Consider the following 11,941-nt stretch of genomic DNA (forward strand, 5'->3'; position numbering starts at 1 on the left):
CTCCATTACACTACAGGCCAACAACATCCAGCCAAACTCATAGCCAATAATCAATTCCCAAAAAAATGGTTGTTTCTTCATTAAGCATTCGTGATTAGATGCTAGTTGAACAGAAGGCCTTCGTATGATGTTGAAAAGCCCACCAGCATTTATTCAGACAACTGAAAACAGTATGAATGGGCATTCTAACCTAAGCCCATAATTGCCTAAAACATCGTCGGAGTCGTAAAATTTTAATTAACGACCACATATAAGACGACCTACTTTCTCTCGGTTTTTGTTTTTTCTTTTTCCATCGTAGCTTTGCGAGAAAGAGTAATTGACCAGAACTGGCTCACCAAAACACAGTTCCTTCTTATTTCTTCTATCATGAAAATACAAAGAGGTTGCCCTCGCAATCAAAATTGCATCCTGACTAAGCACAACAAAGAAAGAAATAATTTAAAAAAAAAAAAAAGAAGTTAAAAACTTACAAGGGATCCACAATGCCAGGATCCCAACCCTTCTAGGTGCAATCTTTTAGCCACCTGAAAAGCATCTGATCAAAATTGTCCAGGCTGTGAGGCGAGCTGAGGAAGTATCCTCATTGCAAAATCATCTGTGCTCCGGATCTGGCCCTCACCATACAAAAATATTTTAGTGTGTTAGTTACTTATTCAAACAAATGAGAATGATACTTGGAAACATAACAAAAAACGAAAGTTTGGTTTTAACTTCTAAAAAATGAACCATCACAACCACGAAAAATCATTAACTGAAGTTAGGCATCAGGGGAACAGATGAGAAGGCAAACACGTAGGCTCATTTAGTTTACAAATGCAAATAGTTAATTTCACAAGAATGGACAGAGAGTAAAATCAAATGAAAATCACAAAAATTTTCACAAGCAACACTAAACAGACTTATAACAGAAAAGGGAAAGCAACATACTCATATATCTCCTTACCGAACCATTACCATTTAGGGTAAAATGGGCCGGTTTTCTTTCTTGACCAAAAGAAAGAATTTCTTGCATTCTTTCTGGCCAATCTGAATTCAATCTACGGGCAAAATCTTCCACCTCCCTAAACAAAAGATATAAATGAAGATCATTAGGCCTACAGAGTACAGATACAAATTTCCTCCAAAATAGTGTAAAACAAGTATGAGATATTTAACATTGTTACTTCATTGGATACAATATTCATTGTTGTTGTCAGCATACTGCTTTTCCTCCAGTAGTAGGACTAATCAATTCATATGAACAATATCTAATATATGGACTACCACGGAGATTTTCAACAGATCAAGAGCAATGATTTCAATTTCCTTTAAAAATTCTCTCTTTTAGTCCAGATATGCAGATTAAACAGAATATCAGATGACAAGATCTTCTGTTTCTATTACTACAGAAATGCGGCATCACTTCTAGAAATATAAATGGACTTGCACATGAACCCTTAAAATAATGAATTAAGGTGAGGTCATAAGTCTAGTTATTACAATATTTACTAGGCAGCTCATCCTTTGGGACATTTGTTTGTAATAGATCAACAGAAAATGGAGAAAGAAAAAGAGAAAGAAGGGAAAAAAAGAGGAACAGAAAAAGGAGAGAGGGACAGAAAAACATAAGATCCACTTGAAGATATATATCAAAGAATAAAAACACACAAGTCTAGAAACTTCAAAATCTTGGATTTATTTCTCTATTACTAGCTGGGCAATTGAAGGTGTACACGCTGAGCCCTCGAGCAAAAAATCCAAGGTTAAGTGACCATTTTTTTCCTTCAATGCTCACAAAGAAAGAGCAGAAAAATAAGAAGGGAGCAAGGAAGAAGAGGAAATTTTAGGAGGCAAAATTCCACCTTTACCTGTCTATTTTTTCCTTCAATGCCGGATCAATCTCATCATCAATATCAGCGTCATCAAACTCATTCTTATTTGCAAATATATCATCTTCAGCATCCTGTAAGTTTGAGGTAGCACCAAAACTGGGCTGAATTTTCTGACCAACTTCGGCACTACGGCATACAGAGTTAAGACCATTTGGCTCCTGGAACATGAGTGAAACTTCAGTAACTTGGCAGTATTGAGAGAAACTAAAGAAGTAACAAGGAGAGGGTCAAACTTTATTATGGTTTTTCGTTGCTTCACTGCCAGATGTGCTCTTCTGCTGATCTTTCCTTCTTCGGTTCTTCTTTTTACTCTTTGAAGTTTTAATTCCTTTAGAATCTGCAAAACCAAATTCCCTTACCTCCTATGAGGCCTTCAGAAGGAATTAGAAAAAGAAGACTAAGAGGCAAAGCTTATGGTATCCACAACAGCAGAATAATTTTAAAAGTCTGATATATAACAGATGCCAGTACCAAACAGACAAGTATAATTAGCACTCTAAACATTTCATCTGTTACATGATATCCAAAATTAAGTGCAAAATTTTGACAATTTTCAGTTTGGGTTTGTTGGAAAATTATTCCTCAATAAAGTTCCCACACAATGATGATTGAAGGAAACAAACAAAAGCACATTACTTATTTTAATATCATGTCTTCAAAGAAAGGTCTTATTCTTTCCATGTTTCCACAATTTATGAATTACCAATCTGTTTCTCAGAAAGGAACACAAAACAATTTGCCTTCCTTGTTCTGTTTCAGCCCTATCATTCACTCTGCAGTCCCTCACACTCCCAAATGACTGCAGAGAAATAGAGGACATTTGGACATTGAGATTGACACATGGGATGCAACCAGAGGAGCTAAACAGAATTTTACCATTCTTTTAGGAGAAGAGCTATTTAATCAGTAATACCATATATCAAGACTATTATGCCAATTTAAGCAGGTCTACCAACCAAAAGACCCATGAAATAGAGAAAGTTTTATAGAACTCCAATCTTTGGGATAGAAGATTAAAATGTAGACAAGCTACATCGGAGCAAAACTTATGTATACCTCTGCTGTCTCCATTAATAAATGACAAGAGGTCGTCAACTGAACGATCATCGACACGCTCCTCTTCAACCTCAACATTCTGAGACACACAGAAATCTTAACTTATTTACACGCAATTTAAGCAGGGAGTAGCATAATGTTGCCTTATTAAATTCATTGACAAAGCAAGTTCATGTCCACCAGAAAAACGCACTACTGGGGTAAAATTGCATGAGGTAGGAAATAATCAGAGGATGAAAGCAGCAGAAAACAAGTAAGAGACCATCACCTTTAGTTACTTATTCAAACAAATGAGAATGATACTTGGAAACATAACAAAAAACGAAAGTTTAGTTTTAACTTCTAAAAAATGAACCATCACAACCACGAAAAATCATTAACTGAAGTTAGGCATCAGGGGAACAGATGAGAAGGCAAACACGTAGGCTCATTTAGTTTACAAATGCAAATAGTTAATTTCACAAGAATGGACAGAGAGTAAAATCAAATGAAAATCACAAAAATTTTCACAAGCAACACTAAACAGACTTATAACAGAAAAGGGAAAGCAACATACTCATATCTCCTTACCGAACCATTACCATTTAGGGAAAAATGGGCCGGTTTTCTTTCTTGACCAAAAGAAAGAATTTCTTGCATTCTTTCTGGCCAATCTGGATTCAATCTACGGGCAAAATCTTCCACCTCCCTAAACAAAAGATATAAATGAAGATCATTAGGCCTACAGAGTACAGATACAAATTTCCTCCAAAATAGTGTAAAACAAGTATGAGATATTTAACATTGTTACTTCATTGGATACAATATTCATTGTTGTTGTCAGCATACTGCTTTTCCTCCAGTAGTAGGACTAATCAATTCATATGAACAATATCTAATATATGGACTACCACGGAGATTTTCAACAGATCAAGAGCAATGATTTCAATTTCCTTTAAAAATTCTCTCTTTTAGTCCAGATATGCAGATTAAACAGAATATCAGATGACAAGATCTTCTGTTTCTATTACTACAGAAATGCGGCATCACTTCTAGAAATATAAATGGACTTGCACATGAACCCTTAAAATAATGAATTAAGGTGAGGTCATAAGTCTAGTTATTACAATATTTACTAGGCAGCTCATCCTTTGGGACATTTGTTTGTAATAGATCAACAGAAAATGGAGAAAGAAAAAGAGAAAGAAGGGAAAAAAAGAGGAACAGAAAAAGGAGAGATGGACAGAAAAACATAAGATCCACTTGAAGATATATATCAAAGAATAAAAACACACAAGTCTAGAAACTTCAAAATCTTGGATTTATTTCTCTATTACTAGCTGGGCAATTGAAGGTGTACACGCTGAGCCCTCGGGCAAAAAATCCAAGGTTAAGTGACCATTTTTTTCCTTCAATGCTCACAAAGAAAGAGCAGAAAAATAAGAAGGGAACAAGGAAGAAGAGGAAATTTTAGGAGGCAAAATTCCACCTTTACCTGTCTATTTTTTCCTTCAATGCCGGATCAATCTCATCATCAATATCAGCGTCATCAAACTCATTCTTATTTGCAAATATATCATCTTCAGCATCCTGTAAGTTTGAGGTAGCACCAAAACTGGGCTGAATTTTCTGACCAACTTCGGCACTACGGCATACAGAGTTAAGACCATTTGGCTCCTGGAACATGAGTGAAACTTCAGTAACTTGGCAGTATTGAGGGAAACTAAAGAAGTAACAAGGAGAGGGTCAAACTTTATTATGGTTTTTCGTTGCTTCACTGCCGGATGTGCTCTTCTGCTGATCTTTCCTTCTTCTGTTCTTCTTTTTACTCTTTGAAGTTTTAATTCCTTTAGAATCTGCAAAACCAAATTCCCTTACCTCCTATGAGGCCTTCAGAAGGAATTAGAAAAAGAAGACTAAGAGGCAAAGCTTATGGTATCCACAACAGCAGAATAATTTTAAAAGTCTGATATATAACAGATGCCAGTACCAAACAGACAAGTATAATTAGCACTCTAAACATTTCATCTGTTACATGATATCCAAAATTAAGTGCAAAATTTTGACAATTTTCAGTTTGGGTTTGTTGGAAAATTATTCCTCAATAAAGTTCCCACACAATGCTGATTGAAGGAAACAAACAAAAGCACATTACTTATTTTAATATCATATCTTCAAAGAAAGGTCTTATTCTTTCCATGTTTCCACAATTTATGAATTACCAATCTGTTTCTCAGAAAGGAACACAAAACAATTTGCCTTCCTTGTTCTGTTTCAGCCCTATCATTCACTCTGCAGTCCCTCACACTCCCAAATGACTGCAGAGAAATAGAGGACATTTGGACATTGAGATTGACACATGGGATGCAACCAGAGGAGCTAAACAGAATTTTACCATTCTTTTAGGAGAAGAGCTATTTAATCAGTAATACCATATATCAAGACTATTATGCCAATTTAAGCAGGTCTACCAACCAAAAGACCCATGAAATAGATAAAGTTTATAGAACTCCAATCTTTGGGATAGAAGATTAAAATGTAGACAAGCTACACCGGAGCAAAAATTATGTATACCTCTGCTGTCTCCATTAATAAATGACAAGAGGTCGTCAACTGAACGATCATCAACACGCTCCTCTTCAACCTCAACATTCTGAGACACACAGAAATCTTAACTTATTTACACGCAATTTAAGCAGGGAGTAGCATAATGTTGCCTTATTAAATTCATTGACAAAGCAAGTTCATGTCCACTAGAAAAACGCACTACTGGGGTAAAATTGCATGAGGTAGGAAATAATCAGAGGATGAAAGCAGCAGAAAACAAGTAAGAGACCATCACCTTCAGTTTCTCCCTCTCCTTTAGTTCCTTCCTCTTTTTTGCATACAATCTATTCAACAATCGAATGCGTGGGTCATCAGTTGTGTTTTTTAGAGGCTCCAACTTTTCTTCCTAAACCGACAAAATAAGCCTTAAAAATAAGAAAAGAGATTGAGAGAATGGACATAATAAATAAAGAAATTTCGACTAAAACCAGACACCTCAGTAAGATCATCAGGCAAATGAAATATCTCACGTATCTCCTCAGGGGATTTCCCCTCAATAATTCGTGCAAGGGCACGACTAGTAAGATCAACTAGAGGCTTTAACTGAAGGCCATCAGCAGCAGATGTCAACTCACAGAGCCTCTTTGTGTCCATTCGGATAAACTTTTCGTCAAAAGACTTGCGCTCCTTCAAACAGAAAAAACAAACACGCAAAGGAAGGAGGAGAGGAAGTCAGTTTGCTATATGGAACTGAATATCCTATAAACACATATTTTTTTCTTTTCCCAAAAAAGAAAGTGACAAAAGAAATAAAATATACAAAGAAAGCCATTCTATACCTAAAGAATGGAAAAAAGAAATGGCTCCATTTATGCAACTCCAGAAAGATTAAACATCTATTAAAGAAAGCAAGAGGAAAACATCAAACATAAGAGGCAAATGCTAATTGAGAAAAATGTTGAATCTACCTTGTTAGAGCGACCAGACACTTGATGAAACCGGCAATAATCAAGAATTAGGCTTAACATGGCAGGATTGACTCGCTGAGGAAGAGATATTGCATTATTCTTGGAGGAACCCATGCTCTTTTGTATCACTTCATGACATATCATGGGACAAAACATAGCAGCCTCCTGTTCCACTTGTTGGATTGAGCCATCAGCAGTTTGAAGCCAAATATAAGACTTCATCAGCTGAGAACAATTCCAACAATTCTTAAGAATCAAAACTTAAAGATAAACTCGAAAAAAAACCAAACCAAACCAAACCACTTAAGTATAATTGTCAGCATTACAAACTTTTACAAGAAATTCTATACCATTTAACAGCTAAACAGTCAAACCTATCCTACCTTCTTACCCATCTGAGTTAAGTTACCTATACCATCCATCGAACACTTGAACTATAAATATTTTTGGGTCCTCCTTGAACCCTACTAAGCAAACCATATAAATATTTTTGGGTCCTCCTTGAACCCTACTTAGCAAACTATGTAAAGCCCAAATTTCACCAGACAGAAACTTAGTTTTCATTCATCATCCTGCTTAGGACATTATACCAATGGGGAGTCCATCTAGCCTAACTCACACTTCATAGGTCAAGAAAATCGAGGAAGTTATTCACGTAAATGTTAAAAATACAAACACACAAAATTTTCTCACAGCACAATAATTAGGTCCATCTCAAACCAGAGCTAAATATTTTGCTAATTACCTAGGTTGCTAAATAAATGCTTGTAACCCTGAAAAATATGCCTCTTATACTACCAAAAGAAACCCTGAAGAATATGAAAGAAACTGCCCTCTTTTGATCTACATAATAATGATTAATTAAACTAAAACGTAATCGAAGTGAATAGAAACGAGGATGCAATTCATTATGATCAACGGAAAGACAACACTCTATAAATTTTAACGGACTCAGAATAACTTACCTCAGGTTTAATGACGGCCATATCAACCTCAGACATTTGAAAGTAAATTTGAAACACCAAGAAAGGTATTTATGTAAAGCTTCTTGTAATATAAGTTGTATACCCTACTTCTCTTGCAATCAAAAGCTTCAATACAGTAGCTCAAGCAACAGCTTTGCACTTCTTAAGTGACAGAGACTCTCAAACCTGTAATAAGTTTCCCACAGTACAGTTATCAATGACAAATTTCCCACTTGCACGAACATTGATTTTGGAAGTAGATCTCAACAGCTACTTAAAGCTGCAACATGAAGCTGTTCAACCAGAAACAATACAAAAGATATGCAGCAAGTTACAGACAGATCTTTCAGCTTAAGTAGAATAACTGCATAAATAAACAACCATATCAAATTATAGTCAAGTTTCTGCAGTTAATTACATAAACAGGTTGCAAGAGAAGGTAAATACACCTAAGCTCCTACATTAAATATCATGAAAGGTGTCCCCATAACTTAAATAAATTGACTCTGCCAATCACATTTTTTAATTAATTCTATGTATTTTTCAGTTAGGTTTATATTCTCTACTAAAACTGTTCAGAATGGAAAATATCTTGGACTGTCAACAAAAAACTAGGATCTCTCATAATCATGAATCCTATTGCTGGAACCACTAATATCAGAGTCAAAAGAAAACATAAGATACCTGATATGGCAGGAGAAAATAGTATAGTAGTTAAAAATTTAAGTCTTACCAGGACTATCTCAACCTTTCTTTCACCATAAAAAAACCTCTTTCCTTCTACAGAATTTGCTTTATAGAACCAAACATTCTAACAGGAAGATGAAATTTCAAAAGTTAATTCCACAATCCAACTCCACCAGAAGGTAAAGCCTAAAATGGTAACAACTGATTCTGTTCGGCGAATGAGTCTAACCATCCACTAGAAAACCCCAACTAAGTAAAAAAAAAAAGCTCTTGCTAAAGCTTATCCTGAAATGCTTGCTCCATCACACTTTCTCTCCCCAATTTCTACAAGGCAAGACTTGCCTATCCAAGACCTAATGACTCGCAACCATTAAGCATACAGATAATTTCAGTGCAGCGGGACAAGCAGGACTCATGGCATAATGATTATGTCATAAGAAATCAACATACAAATTTCAGTTCTCAGAAGAGCCCGACACTTCTTGTTATACACTTCTCCAGTGAATTAAAGTTATCAATTAGACGCTCCAAGTTATGTAGTAATGCCCCACTGTTGATATAAAAATAGTAAGTTTCTTTTCATTAAACTTCGACCCTACACCTCACAAGTAAAACGAGCTATGAAATTCTTCTGCCAAAGTCAGTGTGTCCAGTAAATTAAAGTTATCAATTAGACACTCCCAAGTTAAGTAGTAATGCCCCAATGTTGATATAAAACTAGTAAGTTTCTTTTCACTATACTTTAGCCCTGCACCTCACGAGAAAAACGAGCTAAATGAAATTCTTCTGCCACAGTCAACGTGTATCTTATCGGTACCTCACCCCACATTCCACTCGTCTTTGTCGTTTGTGGATAATAAATCTTAAACATCTGTTGACGTTGCCACTGATTTCCACAACTGTACTCCCTAAAATCTACCTTTTTCCTAAATTACCATCATTCTCTCATTAGTCACTATTTGACCCAACCTCCAAAGATTCAAGAATCCAATTACTTCCAAATATTATTTCTGAGATTACAATCATTTCATCTCCATTACCATTTTAGAAACTTATAAAATTTATCTATTTCACTTTTAAAGCGAAATATTCAACTTAATTGTAACTTAAATAGTTACCCTGAAGAAAAAGCTAGGTCACTCAACAGTTAGAACTACCGAACCACCAGCTGGCAGCAAAATTTTCATCTGCCAAGCTTTTGGCAAAATACAAGATAATGGAGCCATCTTTTTTCGTTCTTACAGTTTTTTTAACTGATAATAAATTCAATGTCAAGCAGACAAATCGCTAACCTAATTTCATGCACGTATTATGTTAATATCCATACAACCAGAAAAGACCTTATAATTCATTTTAAATTTCTTTCATTTTCCTATACTTTTTCTGCCTTAAGACTTCCATTCGATTTCTCAGCAACCATACATCTTTTTAACCAATAAACACACATAGAGCATCAAATCAACAGAAATTAATTTGCAAAACAAATAAAAAACCTAACCCTACCTAGCGCACAGAGTCGAGCAGCTAATTCATCAGATACGCATAAATTGAACAAAAATTTTAATCAAAAATACGAAAATGAAACACATTTCCGTCGTGAATCGAGCCAATAAAGAAACAAAACAATGAAAGAATGATTCGAGAAAGTGAATCTTTACAGATAAGTAGAAAAACGATCTTCACTTTTCTTTTTTTTAATGCTTAATATACGGTAATTCATTTATTTTTTCAATTTATAAGCAAGACGGCGTTATTCCGATTGTACCTCTGAAAAAAGGCAGCGGTTATTGCAGAGCTTTCGAACTGCTGAGATATGGCGGTTGTCGGCGAACCGAGAATGGATAAATGAGAGAGAAACAGAGAGAGAGAGGAAAATAGAGTTTTTTTTTTATGTATATATTTTCTAGTGATTTTCAATTTTGGAAAGTACAAATAAATATTGTAAATCGCAGAAAGTAAAAGAAAAGGGGGAAGATTTTCTGTGCTCAAGGTGCGCGCCGCGTCGCTGTCTTTGGACGAGCCGAGGATCCGATAAAATCACCGCACGCACACAAGTGAACCCTATTAGAGTTTGTTAGGGTTAGGCTCTTTCTTTTCTTTTTGTTTCTTATTTTGCCATTTCCGCTCGGATACCCTGGAAACATGCACTTGTCTCCGAAAAACTAACTCCACATGTCCAAAACAAGAAATATTAATATTTTTTTTTTATAAAACTAGCCGTCGACCCGCTTCCCGGAGTAATAAAATTTTGCATTATCAGTAAAAGTTATGGGATAATTTTTTGGTTAAGGGATTTCTTATAGAAGTTAATTATATTTTTTTATTTAAATTTTAAATATATATATAAATTATCATCTAAATAAATAAAATATACATTTTATATCATAAATTTTTAAATTATATATTATATTAATCCAAACTATAATATCATTATCTATATTAACTTATATATGTGATATTTGACAAACATTATTAAGTTATAAATTTATCACACATTATATCAATATTTTTAGTAAAAATTAAATATATATTTTTTACTTGAATTGCAAAATTATGAAAGATTGATCAATTATTATTTGTCATGTAGTGTCCACATGATATCTATGTGATATTTTTGTTATAAAATATTTTTAAAATATAAAAATATGATTAAGTAATAACTTAATCAAAGAAAAATCATGTTAAGTTAATAAATAACTTAAAGCATGGTTCATAAGATTAATAACATGATTCTAAACTTTAAATAATCATATTGAAAATGTTATAGATGTAAGTAATTGATTGTCATGTTCAAAATATTTGATTGTCGAGTATTTTAAGTTGATTATTTTGATAAATATAAAATATTTAAATTTGGTATTAAATAGTAATCGATTGTCAGTTTAAAACAAGTAACTGCTATAATTTATATGAATCAAATCTTTTCAAATTTCAATAAATTTGTTTGAAATTACAACAGTCTAACTACTAATAAAAAAAAGTCGATGGTCTTATAAGAAGTCGAATGGGAACATTATGAAATTTGAAAGAAGCATATTGTTTTTCTTTGAAAGTATTATTGAAATACAATGGGCAATCCATTGCCTTGTAGAAAAAATCGATTGCCTTATATAAAAATATAATTTTCATAAATGAAAAAAATGATTTTATCGTTAATTATTTAAATAAATAAATATGTTTATAATATTTCAAATTTATTAATTATAATAAAAATTTAAGTAATCTTTTATTAAAACTATATAATCAAATAATTACAAATTTAAAATTTAATCTATATAAATATAGATTAATGTGAGTTAATTTATACAACAAAACTCAATTAAATAGTAACTCACTTATTTTTTTCAAATCCTTTATCAATAAAAGGTGAGATTCTTTAACATTGTTTGTTGTAGAAAACTTATTTTTGTTATTACCAATGATTATTTAGTTGTTTGTTTTACTGGTGTAAAATAAGAACAAATAAAACTTTATTAGATTTTGAAGGCATTTTGATTCACTTATTTTACATATTATAATTAGTCGAGACAAAAAAATCATTAAAAAATATGGCATTTGCAACAAATATTAAAATCATTTTATTCATAATCGAAGGTTCAAATTATTTTAATCTAACTACTTACAAAAGGTTCAAAAGTTATCAAGATACTAAAGTATTCACGAATTATTTTTTTATAGTCTTGTACATGCTATGTGTCCAACAAATTTTACAAAATATTTAATATTTTCATTTAACAAATAATATACATATAATAAAATTATATTAAATTTTAATTTAAAAACATATAAACAAATTAATGGCATTAGAATTTTGATTAAAGTTATAGATTATTTAAAAATTCAAAAAATAAATTATACATTTTAT

General features: G+C 33.0%; 1 protein-coding gene across 14 annotated transcripts; it reads right to left on the reverse strand.

Moving 5' to 3' along the window:
• Positions 1-334: 334 nt before the first annotated feature.
• Positions 335-10,254, reverse strand: SK20 (SKP1-like 20). 14 transcript variants are annotated; one of them, XR_016331257.1, is made up of 15 exons: positions 9,842-10,240; positions 7,390-7,682; positions 6,425-6,649; positions 5,952-6,143; positions 5,752-5,862; positions 5,484-5,562; positions 4,662-4,765; positions 4,405-4,586; positions 3,501-3,618; positions 2,931-3,009; positions 2,108-2,211; positions 1,851-2,032; positions 947-1,064; positions 474-611; positions 335-361 (listed from the first exon to the last, which is right to left on the reverse strand). XR_016331257.1 is itself a non-coding variant. In XM_089750310.1 (14 exons), exons 2-14 carry the CDS (start codon positions 7,423-7,425, stop codon positions 595-597), a joined length of 1,563 nt encoding a protein of 520 aa, XP_089606436.1. In that variant the 5' UTR covers positions 7,426-7,682; positions 9,842-10,248; the 3' UTR covers positions 335-594. The 14 variants fall into 14 exon arrangements, 7 of the variants coding, with proteins under 7 accessions (XP_089606436.1, XP_089606438.1, XP_089606433.1 ...); XR_016331256.1 differs by having other exon boundaries at positions 335-364; XR_016331259.1 differs by having other exon boundaries at positions 931-1,064.
• Between the last annotated feature and the right edge of the window lie 1,687 nt (positions 10,255-11,941).

This window comes from Durio zibethinus, chromosome 21 (genome assembly GCF_047325235.1).
Source record: "Durio zibethinus cultivar Kanyao isolate XHJ-2024 chromosome 21, ASM4732523v1, whole genome shotgun sequence".
In the NCBI taxonomy this organism is placed as follows: Eukaryota; Viridiplantae; Streptophyta; class Magnoliopsida; order Malvales; family Malvaceae; genus Durio; species Durio zibethinus.